General features: G+C 39.4%; 1 protein-coding gene across 1 annotated transcript in view; it reads right to left on the bottom strand.

Annotated features, from left to right (window-relative positions):
* The window catches only part of CERKL (CERK like autophagy regulator), a 136,523-nt gene that overhangs the window by 18,788 nt on the left and 96,943 nt on the right, over window positions 1-20,792 (bottom strand). Inside the window, exons 3-5 of the mRNA XM_020888677.2 lie at window positions 16,731-16,862; window positions 8,043-8,106; window positions 1,350-1,492 (exon numbers count right to left, since the gene is read on the bottom strand). Coding sequence (XP_020744336.2) covers window positions 1,350-1,492; window positions 8,043-8,106; window positions 16,731-16,862 — 339 coding nt within the window. The remainder of the gene's footprint in view (window positions 1-1,349; window positions 1,493-8,042; window positions 8,107-16,730; window positions 16,863-20,792) is intronic.

The raw sequence follows: 20,792 nt of genomic DNA, 5'->3' as shown, positions 1-20,792 counted from the left end.
GACTGTTTTTACTCCATGAACTGCAGCCTGCCAGGCTCTTCGGTCCATTGGATTCTCCAGGCAAGAATAATGCAGAGGGCTGCCATTCCCTTCTCCAGGGAATCTTCCCAACCCAGGAATTGACCCCGAGTCTCCTGCCTTGCTGGCAGATTCTTTACCGACTGAGCTATGAGGGAAGCCCTCCATAGTGAATACTATAGTACTTCACTATTCCCAGTGGGTTCGATTTGAGAATGCAAAGAAGGGCCAACTATAAATTGATCAAGGGTCAACTGTAATTGTTTCCACTCTTCTTATAGAGATGATAATATGTGATGTTTTAAAATGAAAAAATATCACCTTCTTCACTGTTGTTTGTTTCAATAATAATTTGGGAGGAAGGACTCAATTAATATAACAGACCTGCAAAAGATGCTGTTGTCTGTTCCAGATGCCAATGTTGCTCTGGCTGCTCTCCCTGACTCACTTCCACTTTCTTTTCCTCCCTTCCCCTAATCAGGCTTATTCCTAGAACAGGTTCTCAGAAGGTTGCTCCCTTGTCTGAACCTTGCATTGTTCCCTAACAGCAACTCAGACCCTTTCCTGTGGCATCCAGAAGCCACCAAAGTTTAGACCCATTTTGACACCAGAACCACCAACAAATGGCCTGTGGTCTTTTCTTTCACATTCCTGGATTGTACCTTGCCACTTGTTACTTTTGCAGCCAAGAAAATAACTTAATCTTATCTTTCAGGCCAGATCCTACCTATTTTTAGGTCCAGTTCAAGTGCCACTTGCTCCATAATTTCTTTACATTAATTCACTTAACGTTATTAAGCGTTCACGGTGTCACATTCTGTTCTAGCTCCTGGAGATACAGCAGTCAGGATGAACCCTTTTGGCATTCTCAAACTTATCTGTTTATACTTCAATTACAGGAATTGAGTTACTACATTTTTATCCCATATGGAATTATAAGCAGCTTGACTGGAGTGGCCCTATTTTGAAATTTCATATCTGGAACTGTGTGATGATTAAACCTTTATATGGGAAGGTAGAATAATAGTCCCACTTGTTGTTTGCTTAACTATATTAAACTCTGCACATATACTTCTAATTTAATACCATAATAACCTCATAATGAAGGGGGTATCATGTGTGTTATCTCTCTCTTATTTAGAGAAATAAGGCTCAAAGAAATTAAATAACTTGGGCACCATCTCATATGTGCTAGTGGAGATGCCAAGCGTGGGTCTTTCATACTCAAAGTCTGTGCATTTAACTCTGTATGATGCTGTCTAGGTTAGAGAGTAATACGGAAAGAGATGGGGGAGAGGGTTCACGTGGCAAATCCATGGGCCCTCCCTTGCCTGCTGGTATCACACCAAGTGGAAGCTGGGCTCCAACCGGAGTCAGGATGCTGTCTGTTTCCAAGCCCGCATTCTTCTGGGCTCTAAGAAGCAAAGCATGGGCTACTTCACTGGCAAATCCATCTCCACCAACACATACCACACTAGAAAAGAAATTAAGTCAAAGAATGAATGACATCAGAATAACTGGTAATAATTTGTGAAATTCAGACTTTAAAATATTAATCTTATATATTTGCATAATTACTCATAGCTTCAAATATTTCAATATATGTTAATGGGTAAGAAGACACTAACACTGCACTGATCAAGTTTACTTCACAAGAAGACATTAGGTGAACTTTATTATGATTCAACTCAAAAAATATTCAAACGTACAGTCTAAAAGTCAGATGAGTGGCTCAGACGGTAAAGAATCTGCCTGCACTGCGGTGACCCAGGTTCAATCCCTGGGTCAGGAAGATCCCCTGGAGTAGGGAATGGCTACCCACCCTAGTATTCTTGTCTGGAGAATTCCAAGGACAGAGGAGCCTGGTGGGCTACAGTCCACGGGGTCACAAAGAGTAGGACACGATTGAGCGACTAACACTTTCACTTTTCACTTTCAAGAGGCATCAAAATACTTGAACATGTTAATTCACATCTGACCTGAATTTTGCTTTGTTAATATCCCAAAGCATATTATTTTTATTTTGCTTATGTTAATAAGTCACTGAAATTCATTTAACTAACACAAGCCAAAGCATAAAACCCTGCTAATTTTCAATATAGCTCTGAAAAGACAGCAATAAAAATCATGTAAAATACAAAGCTTTAATTTAAGGAACTACTAATTATCATTAGTTATAAATGTCAGTTGCAAACCTGAACTGGCTTTCATCTCTTGGATACTACTGCGATACTGCACTTTTAAAATCAGTGGTACTAGCCTTTGACTCTAGTCAGTACTATAATTTTTTGAGGACCTCATCATAAGTACACTACAGGAGGGGTGAGGTGGGAATCCATGAAAGTCATATAGAATGTCAGAGGTTTTGTCATAGTCATTTGTATTTAAAAGATGCAAAATAGCAGGCTTCCCTGACAGCTCAGTGGTGAGGAGTCCACCTGTCAATGCAGGAGACATAGGTGTGATCCCTGATCCAGGGAGACACCACACACCACGGGGCGACTAAGTCGGTGTACCACAATGTCTGAGCTTGTGCTTGAGAGCCAGGAGCCCCAGTTCCTGAGCCCGTGTGTCCTAGAGCCTGTGCTCTGCCAGAAGGGAAGCCCCCACACAGAGAAGCCCGCACACTGCAATTAGAGAGCAGTCCTGGCTCGCCAAACTAGACAGAAACCCACACGCAGGAACAAAAACCCAGCATAGCCCAAAATTAAAAACACAGTAACACTAAATATCAAAATCACATCAACTGACCCAAAGGGAAAGAGTTTGTGTTATTGAGAGCAGGCGCCATGCCCCACCACCTCCCAGGCCCTGCAGCAGAAGAGTCTGCTCGTCTAAAGGAGAAGCAGTTTCCTGGCTCCAGCCCACTGCATCATCCAGGAGGCAGGCTTAGAGGACCACATCTTCTGATTTTTCTAGGGAAGCCACAGGACCTGCTTTGGGGGTAAGTCTCCTAACTTATAAACTATTAACAACTAGCATTCGAAGACCCAGAGGGATCAGGTAGAGAGGGAGGGGGGATCGGGATGGGGAATACATGTAAATCCATGGCTGATTCATGTCAATGTATGACAAAAACCACTACAATATTGTAAAGTAATTAGCCTCCAACTAATAAAAATAAATGGAAAAAAAAAAAAAAAAAAAAACTCTTTTTGCCAAACAGAACAGCCTACAAGGCATAATCAGCAGAGGTTCCTGGTTGCCTAAGATCAGGACGCTCCAGAAGCTGGTGCACCTGAGGCTGAGAACACTGACTCCATCCGCTGCCTCCACCATGTTCTCAGTCTTCCAGCCCCGGCACCTAGGTGGGGTTCAGGGCGAGGGCCGCACATAGCCTGGGCGATCCAAGCTCCATGGAGAGATTCTAGGATACGGGATATGACCCAGGTCATGTTTGGCTGGGGATATTAAAGTGTCTGAACTGATTCCAGGGGCCATCAATGTAGCCACTGATTCAGACAAAAGTGATTATAACTTCTGAGCACCAACGTCATGTCATATAATATATTGGCTCTTTTCTATTAAATTCTTAAAAAATCTGTAAAATAAGCATTAGCCTCATCTTTATAAATAGGGAAGCCAAGGTTTGATTTGAATCTTATCTGTATGATTTCAAAGACCTCTACAGACAGATTTTCAAGCATTTTGTGGACTTAACTCCTAGTTCTATGCCTGTCTACCAACCAAGAGTGTGTGGCCTAAAAAGCTCAGGTAAAGTCATCCAATGTATTTAACTTAACACAAATAACTTGCCTCTTCTGTATCATATGGTAACATTTGACCCCTGGAATTCTGCATCCAGGTAAAGCGCTGTGTACGTGTTAACTCTAACTACTAGAGTTAGTAGAACCGGGCCTTTCTCGGGACACATGTGTGAGTTAGCTGCTCAGTCATGTCCAACTCTTTGTGACTCCATGGACTGTAGCCAGCCAGGCTCTCCTGTCCGGGGAATTCTCCAGACAAAAACACTGAAGTGGTTTGCCATTCCCTTCTCCAGGGGATCTTTCTGAAACAGGGATCAAATCCAGGTCTCCTGCATTACAGGCAGATTCTTAACTGTCTTGAGACACCAGAGAAGCCCATATAGGAACATGCTTTACTACAAAAACCTTTGAAATTTTGTCATAAGGCATTCTGTGGTAAATATTTTGAAACTAAAACAAATGATAATTACAATAATAAAGTAACATTTAGTGAACAATTACTATGTATCAGACGTTGTCAGCACTCTCCATGTATTAATTTATTTAATTTGAACAATAACTACACACAGTATATACTTTTACTCCCAATTTACAGATTAGGAAAGTAAGACATAAAAAGATTAAGCAACTGTTCCAAGATCATACCATGGTAAGTTATAGAATGAGATTTTGAAATAAGACAAGTTGGTCTTAGAAACTACACTATTTGATATATTAGACTCCTTTCTTACATAGAAGACCCAATGAAAATAGCCTTACGAGAGTTTTATTATTTTGCAAATCAGTTTAACAGTAGAATCACTGGAATTAAATAAGAGAAAAGAACTTACTTATGTTGACAAATACTAGATCATTAAGATCATCTCGAGATATAGTTACCCAACCTAGGGAATATACTTAATATAAACGTAAGAGTCTAGCTATTAAAAGAAAAGGCAAAAAAAAAAAAAAAAACCTTTTAAAATGGGTTCATTTAATCACACTAAAGAGCTACCCTAAAATGTAACCCTTTAGAAGTAGTACATCTTGTGTTTTCAGAATAAACTCTCTCGTGCCTGACCCAAAGTAAAGCCTTGCTGCCTAGAAAAGCATCATTGGGAGCTAATATCTCATTTCTCTTTATTAAAAGTGATAAAAAGTTTAAATGGGTGTTTGTGTATTTGTCTATCAACCCATATCATTATTAAAATGTTTATTATTGGATTTTCAACTTAATTTTTTTTTTTGAGAAGAGATACTTTTTAACCTTACTTACTAATACAGATATCACAGTGGTGATAGATGTTAATGTAAGCCAAATAATAACCTAGCTTCTCATAAAATCAAATGAAGGAAAAAACCAATTCAACAAATTAAAGTTTTAAAATGCTGTGAAACAAAATAATAAAATAGTACATGTATCTTGCCTGGAAAATTCCATGGACAGAAGAGCCTGGCAGGCTGCAGTCCATGGGGTCACAAAGAGACATGACTGAGAGCCTAACCACACACAATATATGTGTAACTGTGTAAAACCGACAGATTAGCTTAACCCTTTTCACACTTACAAACACAACTGTTTCTGCTTCAACTCTATGCATCCGATATTACTCTTTTCTTTGCCTTTACAAAACTTCCTGTTCATGCCCAGTATAGAGAAGGCAATACAGAAACTGACAGGGTTTCCTCGGTGGCTCAGATGATAAAGAATCTGCCTGCCATGCAGGACACCTAGGTTCAATCCCTGAGTCAGAAAGATCCTCTGGAGAAGAGAATGCCTACCCACTCCAGTATTCTTGCCTGGAGAATTCCACGGACAGAGGAGCCTCGCAGGCTACAGTCCCTGCGGTCGCAAAGAGTCAGACAGAACTGAAAACACATAATACATGGAAATGGACACCCCTGCAAACTCCAGCAGTGGATCTCAGACACACTGGAGTTGCATACCAGCTGTCATGAGGACTGATTCACTATTCCTGTTGGCATTAGGAATATATCACGATGTGTCTTCACAAACACATAAGCAACTCATTAAAAAAAAACTTCAAAATCTTAATAACCTTCTTAAACGTTATTTACTAAATCATTTTGCTTCTGAATAATATCATAGAATCTCTCTAGGATCTTAATCTCTGGTCTACATCTAAAAACCTTTAGGTGATTTCCTCCTCACTCCCTATCAATAGCTCCAGTAGAGACAGGCAAAGATGCCTCAGGCTCAAGTTGAGCCCCTCTTCCATCAAAATAGCGAAGAATCCTGGGGTTACCTCATCCTGTCCTTGAGTCTTTTATATAAATTTCTTAAAAAGTACTCCTACAACTACTCTGCAAACAGATTCAGGAACAGGGTGCTCATGAATGTAGTGTGTTCCACTTTCAAACAATTCTACTTGTTAGAGAATTGTTCTCTGGAAGTGCCTACAGAAACTGTTTCCACTGTTCTCATATATATGCCTGTCCATGTAATTCTAAGTAGAATGACTTAAAATGACCATTTTATTAAGATAGTTATCCCAACCACCATTTTAGCTCCTGTTGAAATAATTGGACTCAAAAAAACCAAATTAACTATTTAAAGGATCTTAGAAACAGAAGACTTCCAAAAGAAACTTTAAATTATTATAAATCCTAAATTAATTGGCATGCTATAGAGTGAAATCACTGGAGCTCAGTTAACATAATGGCTAGGTAAACTATTTGGTGGAAAAAAAAATGTAGGTAATAACTAAAGGATCTATAGATCTTGTAGTACCACACTGCAAAATAACACCACCTGCCATGTGGAATAAATAAGAAGTATGTTCCTGTAAAGAGAAAACATTATTCTATTGCACTTAAGCTATAGTTTTTCATCATTTTGCAAAATTCTTCTTGATCCTTGCACAGTTAATTACCAACAGACCTTATTTATAGATAACACATTTCCTGAATGCTTCATAATGTTAACAGGCAAGACAAGGTGTAATACCTACAATATCTGTTATTCTTATTATATAACCATATTTTAAAGCAAGGACTTATTTGCAATGCAACATCTCTTATGCATTCACAAGCTGTGTTTCAGGACCATGTAGCAAATTAAGGTAGGTAGCTGGTAGGCCTGATTCCCCCAATTACTTCTCTTAAATTGTATACTTGCAAGGTAATTTCCTAAGTGTAGCCTATTAATCAATCTGTCAAGCACAAAGCATAAGGCTCTGCAGTAATCTCCTGCCTCATATCCTTCATGCTCAATATTTATAGACCACTGCCGTCTAGATTCACTCCCTTCAACTAAATTCCTTTTTGAAAAATTATGTTTTACTTACCGAACTTTCTTCTTCATCCAATATTTTTTCCTCACCCCAAAATATTAAGGATTTCTGAAAACTGACCTTGGTAATGCTACAATCTGATTGCATTACTTTCCTCTCTAACACATTCTAATAATTTTTCAGGAGGAGTAAAGCCTTTCATTACAGTTGAAAGACCCAAATGCCCTTCCTGATATTGTGAGTCTACTGCTGCCCACCCCCACCGCCATCACCATGTGACAGAATAATTCACATGCCTGCCACCTTTTAAAACTCTGAAACATCCACCCTTGCAAAAAATCTTCCCTAAAAGAATACGCTTTTAGTCTTGTACATCAATCCAGCACTTTAGCAAATTGATTCACCTACATTTTTAAAACATCAGTTGAAATATATGTCACTTGCCTTATTTCCAATGTTTTCATGCCACTGAAAAATTTCTACACATGCCAGCAACGTGCTGCAGACAAGTTTCTAATGCCTACTATGAATAACACACTTATTTGGTAGCCACTAAATTATAGAAGATAAGTATAACCAGCACATCTTTTTTCATCCTGAAAAGAATGCATTTGTTTTTATAAAATATTTACACTCAATCATAGCCAAATTTACCTGGGGGTAGCTATTAATACCATCAATAAATTTGCAAAAGAGGATCATAGTTTAGTTATGCCATATGACTGATACATTATCTTCCATTAGTGCTTTTCTAGACACTCACAGGGTTAAAGCCAAAAATTAAGAACTCTAGATGTAAATATATGTTCATAAGGTAAGTATGAGGTAGCACACGGTAACTTCCCAGTACTTATATTCACATCCCTCCTTTGGTGTTTCTTTGCACAATCCTGTGAGGTAGATGACTGTGCCATATTACATTATCATCATCAACTGTTACTACACATATATGAATGAAATACAGCCTCATTACATCCATCACAAATAGTTAAAAACTCTAAGTTCCAAATATGTGGCTAAAAACTAATGAAAATATTTAATAACATAAGCTCTATGGTATATGTAGATGAAGAACACAACCTACCCATCAAATCCCTGTAGTTCACATTCTTTGAGCAGTGACAGGGCATGCCCTTCATATTCTGTTACTATATTAGAAGAGGAAACAAAAAAAAAAAAAAAAACAGAAAAAGGTAAACGTTTTAAATAAATGATCTACACTTTTTAACTTGGTTTGGCAAAATAATATGCTAAACATATGGTCAGGTCGTAAAGCAAGATTTATTCTTGAATATTTATATTTTAATCATGGCAAGGAGGATTAAGTGTTACTTGCCCAGTGTGTTTTATAGCTTTATGTAAAAGAGGGTCATATATTTATTCCAACTACATAAGTCATTTGGGGATATCCCATTAGATAATTTATCTTGGTGCCTGTCAGTTTAGTGTTCCCTAAATAAGACACATTTCCTTTAAATCAGAAGCCTAGGAGCAGCAGTATTTTGAAAATAAGGCATATTAGCTGGCATCAGATAGTCAATGTTAAATCGCTTTGGCAACCTTACATGAATAAATTACTTGAAAGGTTAGTGTAAGATTTACATACTAGAAGAACGTGTGTCTGGAACTGCTAGACTAAAAAGAGGAGGAGTTGGATGTGAAAATGGGAAGCCAAGCCAACACCAATGATAACAGACCCAGCGCCAAGGAGGGTGGCGCGCGGGCCCACCAGAGCCCAGACTCTCCGAGGAAATGAATCTGCCACTCCCGATCGCTGTCTCTTACAGTCACGATGCCCTATACACTATTGCAAATGCCAGTGAAGACAGGATAAACTGGCACAATGCAGATGGCACCAAGCGGTCCAACCGCATTTAGCATTTTCTGGGGCAGCTCTGCCAGAAGAGACAGCCCAGCTGGATCCACCCATCAAAGATTTCTGCTGACTGACATGACACTGCAGATGGATTTTTTGTGTAAGAATGTGCATCATTATATGCGAGATTACATTAATCTTTCATGCCTGTCTGTCCCTGGTGCCAGCATGGTTCAAGCTTTTCCTACCATGTTTTTAGATATTGTTAAAAATTATTAGTCTTGGTGTCTAAAAGAATCATTGTGTACCCAGCAGCATTACATTGTAATTTTCCCACAGTTTATTCAAATGCTGTTAACATTCACAGGAATAAAACCTCTCTATTAAATTCTACTTAGCAGAAAGTGACAGGAAAACAAAATATAAAATATCAACATCAATAAACTTAGGTTATCATCAATGACGGTGTGCTGATCATTCATCTGTAACTTCAGTAAGTAGCTGCAACCTTAAAAGCAAAATAATAAAGGTTCTTACAAACACACATTAAGAATAATTAAGGGTATTAGGGAAAAAAATATTTATGCTAAGAGTCAGTTTATCAAGTCTCGGTTTTATTCCAAAGATTGCTTTGGTAAAGTTTTTCACATCCAAAACAAAATTAGCCTTAAAATTATCTTCTGGCTAAATGATATTTTTACTTACAAAAAAATATGAAATAATAGTCTATTTCTTCCTCTCATCTTGCAGGTGAAATGTGACTATGTGTGCGTGCGTGCTAAGTTGTTTCAGTCATGCCTAACTCTATTCGACCTTACAAACTGTAGCCCACCAGTCTCCTCTGTCCATGGGATTCTCCAGACAAGAATACTGGAGTGGGTTGCCATGCCCTCCTCCAGCGGATCTTTCCAACTCAGGGATCAAACACACGTCTCCTGAAATGGCAGGCAGATTCTTTACTATAGAACCACCTGGGAAGCCCCATTTAGAAGGAGTAGAAGGAATCAAAATGTGTCTTTATACAGAATATTATGGGCTCTGGAAGCAGAAAAAGCCAGATTCAAATCACTCCAAATAAACATCACCATGGGCTGCCAGGAAGCTGCAGTGTCACAAGAAAGCTACTAGCCTCTTCTTTCAGCTACTTTCCTTTGACAATCTGACTGACACCTCTCTTATATAGGAAATCTGGAGTTTTCATTGTTTACAACAATTTGAATACACAGTTCTCACTGCTGGGATCCCTATACACCTGAACCTTCAGTTTAAATATTACTTCTTCAGAAAGACAATATTGGAGAAAAGTAATGTCCTGAGGTTGATATTGATTGGTGGTAAGGAAACAGGCTAAAGTTAAATCAGATGAGTTTTGATTCTAACATAAAAGAAACCTTTCTTGGTTTGGTGAGAAAAGTCTGTAACAGAGTAAGATACTGAAATGTCATTTTATTTACTGTCTCGTAGGTACTTCAAACTTAGTAAGTTCAAGTAGCAGCCATCATTCTCACCTTCAAATACACTGCCTCTCAATTACATCATCCTTTCTAGTATTCCATCATCCACTCCTCACTACCCAAAATAGGAAATGTCTTCTTTCTAGAGTATCCCTTTCTTTTACTCTCTGCAAGCACTGTATGCCCAAAGCCAGTTGTTTCTGCTTTTTAATTATGCTGCTGCATCCCAACATTCCTCAAGCCGATGCCCTAGACCCAGTCACCACCATTTTTAATATGCAAACTACATCAGCCTTTCCTCCAGCCCCCCTCTATTTACCTACTCTAGCCAGAATGATCTTTCTTAAGCATATGTTTGATCATACCTCTTCCCTACATAAACTCCATTGATGACTATTCATTGTCTGCAGGGATAAATTCCAACCCCCAAACTGATATCCTAGTATTAGAAATGGATTGGTCATGTATATCCATAGTTATTCAAGGGATAATAAAAAACTTTTCACCCATAATTCTCTCTCTAGCTGGATCTTATTTGTGAACATTTACGATCCAGATTTTTGTTAACATGTAGGTATAATTGGGAGGGAGTAATGCCTCAGCTGACTAGCATCTTTTTTAACAGTTTTATCAGATCACCTAGCTTTCTGCTGGGTGAAATCAGGAGCAATAGGAGGTATCTCCATGGAAGGGAAGGCTTCAAATAGAGACATAAAGAGCCAAAGGGAAAGAATCAAAAGAAATTTGGTAAAAGTGTCAAAAGCTAAACACATGATCTCAGAAGGGGGAAAAAAAGTGACAATAAACCCTACACTCTTGCCAACTCTGCCCAGGGTCAGACAGGAGGTAAAATCATCTGGTGACAAAGCACTCCCACGGGCCCTGAGCTGGCAGAGATCAAAGCTACATTCAGAGAAGTGTCCTTGACCATGATAATGATGATGAACATAACAAGGTCCAGGAGCTGTGTGGCTATAAAGATTGACTGAAGAAAATGGAATTGCCTGTCTTGAGCAAGTGAGACCAAGGGAATACATGATATCTGTTTTCAGACACCTCAAAGATTGTACACACAAGATGGGACACACTTCTTTATTTTGCACGGTGGCGCTAGTGGTAAAGAACTCGCCTGCCCATACAGGAGATGTAAGAGACACGGGTTTGATCCTTGGGTCGGGAAGAGTTCCCTGAAGGAGCATGGCAACCCACTGCAGTATTCTTGCCTAGAGAATCCCCACGGACAGAGAAGCCCGGCGGGCTCCATCCACAGGGTCACAAAGAGCTGGACAGAACTGAAGCAAGTCAGCAGGCACAAAAGATAAACGGCAACACGGAAAGTCACAAGGAGACAAACAGCAGCTCACAAGTTCTTCTTGCAGTTTACATTTCCCACAGACGTTTGGCAAAGGGTCAAGTAGGTTTGCAATCCAGCTAATACTAGATTAGATTATTCAACATGCTAGGTGACTTTGGACTACATCAGGCCAGAAGAAAGAGCACCTGTTAGTAAGTAAGAACAAAGGAGGTGCCTTTTTCTAATATGCAGGGGCACAGTGACTGAGCTCCAGTTGAGAGCGTCCACCAGCGTTGTCCAGTAACAGCACGCGCTGGCCCCACCTCATGATGCCCAGGCCAGGCTGTGGAATGCCCCAGAAGAGGCACTTCTTCCGCGAGGAGTGCCACACTCCTGCACACCACCATAGGAGGGAAATTGAACTAGGTGGCTTCCACCATTCTTTCCAGTTTCATTTCTCAGCTGCCTTGATTTTTTTAAATCTTATTGTTCTATGAGTTATCCTATGATGTCCAGAATTCCTCTCACACCTTTAACAGTGTAATTCTTAAAGTCTTCTCTTCTTTGAGAGGAAGAGAAAGAAATGGCATCATATGCCAGAATGGGCTTTCCACTCTTGCTCTTTGATTCATGTATCAAGTCATTAGGAATAAATAACTCTTTTTTAAGGTTCTTCCAGTTCTTCTGATATGATTATTAGATAAGATAGTGCATTGAAAGTACCAGCAGAGGGGAGATGCTTCTTCAGCTCAACTATTTCAAAAGATGCTGATCTATATTTAGAAGGAGTTAGACTTTCAGCACTAACCAAAATGAAATTAATATGCTATTACTAATGTGGTGAGAATCTTTTTTTTTAAACTGGAAGTCTGTATATTTTGACACCCTTCAACCATTTCACCCCCACACCAAACCTCTGGAAATCTGTTCTCTGTATCTACATGTTCTGGTTTGTTTGTTTGGGGGAACTTTTTAAAAATATTCAATATGTAAATGGGATCATATGGCTTTTGTCTTTCTCTGGCTTATTTCACTTACCATAGTATCCTTAGGGTCCTCTTACATTTCCCCAAACAGCAAGATTTCCTTCTTTTCTATGGCTGAATAGTATTCTGTGGCATGACATGTACATATGTATGTGTATATATACACACACACATATACACACATTTTCTGTATCCATTCATCAACTAATGAACACTTAGGCTGATTACATGTCTTGGCTATTGTAATGAAAATAAAATGTAATGAAAAGTAAAAACAAATATAAACAAATGGGAACCTAATTAAACCTAAAAGCTTTTTCACAGCAAAGAGAACTATAAACAAGATGAAAAGACAGCCATCAGAATGGGACAAAATCTTTGCAAATGAATCAACTGACAAGGGATTAATCTCCAAAATATACAAACAGCTCATGCAGCTTAATACCAAAAAACAAAGAACTTGGTGACAAAATGGGCAAAAGACCTAAACAGACATTTCTCCAAGAAGACATACAGATGGCCAACAGGCACATGAAAGATATTCAGCATCACTAATTAGAGAAATGCACATCAAAACTATAGTGAGGTGTCACCTCACACTGGTCATCACAAAAATATCTGCAAACAATAAATGCTGGAGAGAGTGTGGAGAAAAGGGAACCCTCACACATTGTTGGTAGGAATGTAAATTGATACAGCCACTGTGGAGAATAGTACAAAGGTGCCTGAGAAAACTAACAATAAAACTACCATATGACCCAGCAATCCCAACTCCTGGGCATATACCCAGAGAAAGCCATAATTCCAAAAGATACATGTGCCCCAGCAGTCCTTGCAGCACTATTTACAATAGCCAGAACATGGAAGTGACCTAAATGTCCATCAACAGAGGAATAAACATGTGATGCATATACACAATGGAATATTATTTATCCATAAAAAAGAACAAAATTGTGCCTTTTGAAGAGAACTGGATGGACCTAGAGACTATCATACAGAGTGAAGAAAGTCAGAAAGAGAAAAATAAATATCATATATTAATGCATATATGTGGGATCTACAAAGATGGTACAGATGAAACTTCTTGCAAAACACGAAGAGACACATGATACCGAGAAGAAATGTGTGGACACCAAGGGAGAAAGGGGAGTGGGATAAACTGGGAGACTGACATATACACGCTTCTCTGTATAAAACAAATACTAATGAGAACCTACTGTATAGCATGGGGAACTCTATTCAGGGTTCTGTGGTGACCTAAATGAGAAGAAAATCCATAAAAGAGGGGTTATATGGACCCATACAGCTGATTCACCTTGCTATACAGCAGAAGCTAACACAACATTGTAAAGCAACTATGTTCCAATAAAATGTTTTTTAAGAAATAACACTGTAATGCATATGGGAGTACAGATATCTTTTGAGTTAGTGTTTTTGTTTCCTTTGGCTAAACACCCAGAAATGTGGAATTGCTGGACCATATGGTCTGTGTGTGTGTGTTCAGTCATGTCTGACTCTTTGTGACCCTATGGACTGTAGCCCACCAGGCTCCTCTGTCCATGGAATTTTTCAGGCAAGAATACTGGAGCTGGTTGCCATTTCCTACTCCAGGGGATCTTCCAAATCCAGGGATTGAACCTGCATCTTCTGCATTGGCAGGTGGATTCTTTACCACTGAGCCACCAGGGAAGCCCTTATGATGAATACATCTTGTTACAAGTTTTACATCATGCCTCATTATACAGCACTCTCTTAATGAATTCATCATCAGATAGACTTTATTACATAATTCATAGTCCATTTGGAGTCAGTGGTGCACAGAACACACATTAAAACAATGGTCACACTGGACATGCAGAAAATGTGTACTCTTTCTGCCTTACTGTTTCATAAAAGATACCTTTTAAAAGTGTAAGTTGAATCTTGTTATTACATAATTTATGAAACTAAAATATGCTACATTATGACCATGTTTCTATAGCACTTTACAATATACAAGGTAGTTTTAAATATATAGCCTTATTCAAACTACAAAATTATACAGTGAGATAGGCAGGATAAAATTTTTCAGATAACCACATGTTTAGTGTGTCTTTCACATAAAATAGGTAAACATTTAAAAAATATAAATATTAAGCCAATATACATACCCAAATGGTTTCATAAGCAAAAGATGTAATTTTATAATTTTGCCTGCAGCAGGAGTGTTAGGCAGGTAATAATTAGCCATCCTGCACAAATACATAAATAAATTCTAAATTTGCATTTATGTAATATTCTAATTTTATTTTATGTTAAATTAAATATAATATTTGATAACATTTAAATTTTAGGGCATAAAGCTTCTAGACAAAATATTTTTCTCTCCAATACAATTATTAAGAAGGAGAGCACATTCCTATCATTTCCTCTACCTTAGTTCAAGCCTCGTAGGCTGGTTTTCTTTCCTCCAATGTCTCCCTCGTGTTTTCTGATCTTTATCCTGATGACATAATCATCTTTGCTAAACTAAATTACAACACCGTGATAAAAATTATACAGCACTGCAGGATCAAGGCACAAACAGTAAACTCCCAATTGTAGCACTAAAGATATATCCTTAATCTGGACTCAGCCTTCTTCTTCTGCACCTTGTTGGGAGCCTTCCCAACTTCAGTTCAGGTGTCCTCAGCCTTTAGGAGAAGGGGGTCCCACTGTATCTCCTAGGAAGGGTCTTGCTGCTTAAGAAAGCGCTCCAGGTGCAGCATATGTAATACATTAGGACAGTCAAGTTAATCAGAAAAAGTTTTGGTTTTTTTTGGAAAAATTTTTAATCCTCGTTCAGGATTAAAACATGTTGAATCTCTCACATATGCACACCTCTTCCCACCCCACTAAATTTGAATAAAGAACCAAATTCACTGGCAACCATTGTACAATGATGGAAAGGACCATGTTTAAGATGAAGCCAAGGTTCATGAAAGAAATACCAAAATACTATGGGCACAGCAAACACAGGCATACCTATCCATCAAATCATGGGATGTAGGTTTTAAACCTTATCTACATTGTGAGACCCATCTTCCTCAGGAACTTATAACTGGGACTAGGAGATTCCAAGTGCATTCTGGCCTTGTATCCTGAGTAGGCGTATGCAACACTCTTCATCAATTAAAATTCACTACACATTTATATTATCTGTTAACTGTAAATAGAAGCTACCTAGAAGTAAAACCAGAAAAACTGAGGGTGTGATTCACAACAGCATCAACCCTCCTCACCTCATCCCCTTGGAAAAATCAGAGTCTCAAAGGAATCAAAGCAGCTCCCTGGTGGTCTAGTGGCTAGGATTCGGTGCTTTCACCGCCGCAGCTGGGGTTCAATTCCTGGTTAGGGAAATCTTTGGGCTTCCCTCATAGCTCATAGTTGGTAAAGAATCTGCCTGCAATGCAGGAGACCCGGGTTAGATTCCTGGGTTAGAAAAATCCTCTGGAGAAGGAAATGGCAACCCACTCCAGTATTCTCACCTGGAGAATCCCATGGATGAGGAGCCTGGCAGGCTACAGTCCATGGGATCACAAGAGTTGGACACACAACTTAGCGACTAAACCACCACTCCCAAGCAATCAAAGGAATTTGGTCACCAAATTTTAACAGCTGAAAATAATTTTAATATCTTCTTTCCATGAACTTCAGCATTAGCAAATTTCTGTTTTTCTGCGTACAAACCTAAGCACCTCTCTTGTTTTAGACAATGATTTTAAGCTTCTGGCTTCTCCAAATTCATCTAAAATCAGCAGTTAAGTGCTGAGTTTTGACCCAACCAGCAGGGGTCAGAGTCAGAACAAAAACCACCTAATGAAGGATTTCATGGAAGACATCTAACATTTAAGTGAGCAAAAATCAATCACTGCTCAACTGCAGAGATAATGTGCAAATAGCCAGCATCTCAATGAAGATACTGAAACATGTGTAGCCCCCTTAAACATGATATCTAGTAACTTTTAAAGTCTGAAAAAGGTCTAAAGAGACAATAGTGATACTCTAATAAAAAACAATACAACTGAAACAAAATAATTGAATCATAATCCTGTAGCTGGCTGCAGTAAGTTATCAAAGCACATAAACAAGCTTTAGATATTACAACTAGCTTCCTAAATTTGACTCAGAACAAACTCAAGGTTATCTTGCTTCCTCGAGTATTTCTTTTTTAAAGGCGAAATTATGTTCTGAAAATACTTACTTGTTACATCAGTCTTTATTCCCGCAATCTTCAACAGTGGTTCAACCTTTTCATAATAGACCTGAGTAGCTTCTTTTTTGTGGCTTTGGGGGTTAAGGAGTATTTTTAATGATTTTGGTCTGTTTGAAAAACCTAAGAGGAAAATATGAAGACAGAAATTATAAACTCTGTCAGCATTTTTTTCTTTCCCTTTAAACCACACACTAAAGCAAGTTAGAATGTTATACACCTATTTAATTAGTATTTGCTATTTTTATTTGAAATCCTGGCAAAAGCTTTCCTGAATACAGCATTATTCTCAAACATTTCACATTCCCTAGCAATGAAATAGGAATATCTCTCTTAAAGTTAAGTCCTGAGTTATAACAAAGTATTTTTAACCTGTGAAGGAAGGTGTGAACAAAAACAACTTTGTGAATATTAGATGATTTTTGTGTATATTTACCAAATCACCAATAATAGTGAATATATCCAATGTTTCTTAAGCACCTGTTTCTGGGCGGGGCGGGGGCAGGGGAAGCAATGGACTGTAACAAATAGGAAAGTCCATTTCCTCTGCTTGGATAAATATGCTCATTATTGGAATTGGGTATTCAGTGACCCCAGGGCTACCCAGGGCTGACCTTCTAGTGAGCTCAGGGTGGAGGATTCGGGGCTAAGTCAGGGCCAGCTCCAGAGCAATGCATGCTGGGAGCTAAATAGAAGGCTTAGGTCAGAGTTCAAACCTGAAAGGAGGCCAGAGAGAAAGAACTCTTCCCTGGGGAACCAGAAAAGCAACGTCTCTCAGCGGGATCCGGGGATATGGTGCTGCCTCACAGTTGGAGCTGAGATTTGATACTACAATTTTCTGGGCTTGCAAGATGCTTATCACTTAGAGCCCAGTTGGAGCAGGTGCAAAGCAAATTTTCTGTTGTTAGGAAGGGGCAGGAGGGGACAGAGGAGCCAGAGGAAAGCTGACTACTATTTCCTTCATGGTAAGCTTCTCTCACTGGGCCATGCTTCAAGGTTAGAAAAGCAGTTCCTAGCATCCATTTTTAATGAAACCGTTACAGAAGCCAAAAGAAAAATGCCCATTACACTCACGTCAGTTTTTGTGCCTCCAGCAGAGACAATATTTTCTTACCATAATTGATATAATAAAAAATGTTCAACGAATCATATTGTTTGAATTCAGGGAGAGTCTTGGCTGAGGACCAGACAGGACGATGCTGAACTCCTTGTTCTGTAATTGGCTCTGGGCTCCTGTTTTGGTGAGAGGTCTCAGGCAATCTGCTAACTATCCAGTCTTGAAACCTCAAAGCCATGCTCAACTCCTTTTTCCCCCTTTCAATCAATTCCTACATTCAATGAGGGCCCGGATTGTGTGGTGGTAACTGTTTGCTTCCATGCCTCTGTCCTTCCGGGCCGTCTCTCTCTGGCTACTCACAGGTGTCTTGCAGCATCCCGCTTCCACTGCATCCTCAGACCTTCTAGCTCCCAGCAACCCTGGTTCAAAGCTCCAGGGCTTATCTCTGCCTGAGGAGCATGCCTGAACCCCTGAAAATGACATCCAGAACCTTCCCCAACCAACTCCAACCTATCCTCGCTCCTTCCTTTTGCACAGATTCAAGAAATACATACTGAGCATTTGTACCGAGTACTGGGAAGAGGGGAAGTGGTTCATATGTGGCTCATACTTCAAAGGGGGAAGACGTATCCACACATAGAAACAGTACAAGGCAGAACAGATCTGTTAACACAGAGTCACAAGGTGCCCTGGGAGTGCAGAGAGGAGCTCATTAGGATCTGAAAAAGGGCTTCTGGAGAACATAGCATATGAGTAAGGCTCTGGGCTCAGGCTGCTGCTTTCCACCACTTGCAATTCCCTCCTGCCTCACACCTCATCCTCCCCCTTCCCAAACAGCTAAAGGAGGGCCAGGAAGAAAATACCAAGGCATGAGACCTGCAGAGAAAATGCTAGAAGCAAACAGTGCAGAGGGTTTTCTGTTTCAGTCCAGCTTCCCCTTCATGATCTAGACCCACTGTATCACTTGCTGAACACCAGGTCTGTCCAGTCTTCCTGCATTCAGCCTCCCTTTCCACTCCACCTCATCTCCAATTTGAAAAGGCGACCACTTTTTCATAGCTCCCTTCAAATACCACTTCTTCACTGAAGCCTCTCTGAATCAACAGATTCACCTCTCAGGCTTCTTGCTCCTAGGTTATTTATCTTCTGTCCGTCTGTTATCTATTTTTTATATCATTTGTACAAAAATCTCAGATAAAAGACTCTGTCTCAGGATTTCCACTGGCCAAACCTGGGGCAATATAAAATGGAATAAAGACAGTAACATACTATACATACTATGGAGCACTATTTATAATAGCTAGAACATGGAAGCAACCTAGAGGTCCATCAACAGATCAATGGATAAAGAAGTTGTGGTACATTTACACAATAGAATATTACTCAGCCATGAAAAGGAACACATTTGAGTCAGTTCTAATGAGGTAGATGAACCTAGAGCCTATTATACAGAGTGAAGTAAGTCAGAAAGAGAAAGATAAACATTATATACTAACGCATATATACAGAATCTAGACAGATGGTACCAAAGAATTTATTTACAGGGCAGCAATGGAGAAACAGACATAGAGAACAGACTTATGGACCTGGGGAGAGGGGAGGAGAGGGTGAGGTGTATGGAGAGAGAAATATGGAAACTCATATTACCATATGTAAAATAGATAGCCAAGGGGAATTTGCTGTATGTCTCAGGAAACTCAAACAGGAGCTGTGTATTAACCTGGTGGGGTGGGGTGGGGAGGGAGATGGGAGGGAGGTTCAAGTGGCAGAGGATATATGTATACCTATAGCTGATTCATGTTGAGTTTTGACAGAAAACAACAAAATTCTTAAAAGCAATTATCCTTCAATTAAAAAAATAAATAAATTTAAATTAAAAAAAAAAACTCTAGGAGCCATGTTTCTTAAAAAAAAAACACCACTAAATACACACACAAAGAAAGAAGGAAAAACTGTCTTATAGAAGAAAAACAATAAATACAGAAAAACTAAAGAGTTAGAAAATCAATATTTTTGACCATTATAATAATGATGGATCTAAGCAAGAATTGGAGTAGGCAACAGCAACCTACTCCAGTACTCTTGCCTGGAGAATCCCATGGATGGAGGAGCCTGGTGGGCTACAGTCCATGGGGTCGCTAAAAGTCGGACATGACTGAGCTACTTCACTTTCACTTTTCACTTTCATGCCTTGGAGAAGGAAATGGCAACCCACTCCAGTATTCTTGCCTGGAGAACCCCAGGGACAGAGGAGCCTGGTGGGCTGCCGTCTATGGGGTCGCACAGAGTCGGACACGACTGACATGACTTAGCAGCAGCAAGCGAGAATCAGCAATGGATGCTAAAACCATCAATGATGACAGTCAGTTGGGGAACAAAGTATTTACTTAGTATTAAACTCTGTCCCTCCCTATTCTTCTATATACAGAAGATAAAAAGGATATTTACAGTAGGGAAAACCGGTAGACACCTCCCCAGTCAAGCAATCAAAGCTAACAACACTCTGAGTGATACAGACAGACACACGTGTCTCACGTATGCCATGCCCAGCACTAAGACACACAGCTTCTGTGGGACTCCTGCCCCGAGTACATAATGTGGACCTGATATGAGGAAAACACTCAAACCCAAGTGGAAGGGTATTCTCAAAGTACTCGCCTTAGACTTCTCAACGCTGTTAAGACTATGAAAGACAAAAGCTGAGGAACTGTTCCAGATTAAAGGAGACTGAAGAGACAACAACAAAATGAGGTATGTGATTCTGGATCAGGTCAAAATAAGACTGCCATGGGCAGCATTGGTGTCCTTTAATGAGGAGGGGCTAAGCAGATTAATCTAAGGCTCACTTTTATTAAAACATGACAAGGACTAGGAACTTGTTCTCAACTCCAGACAGTCCAGACTAAGATCTACTTAAATTTTCCCTTACCTGGTAAGTTTGTTAGAATACTCGCATTTCTCCAGCAGTAACAGACCCAGGAAGAAAGGTATCTAAG

The sequence above is a fragment of the Odocoileus virginianus genome, chromosome 13 (genome assembly GCF_023699985.2).
Source record: "Odocoileus virginianus isolate 20LAN1187 ecotype Illinois chromosome 13, Ovbor_1.2, whole genome shotgun sequence".
Lineage (NCBI taxonomy): Eukaryota > Metazoa > Chordata > Mammalia > Artiodactyla > Cervidae > Odocoileus > Odocoileus virginianus.
The sequence above is the reverse complement of the archived record's forward strand: the minus strand, read 5'-3'. Positions and strand labels throughout refer to the sequence as shown.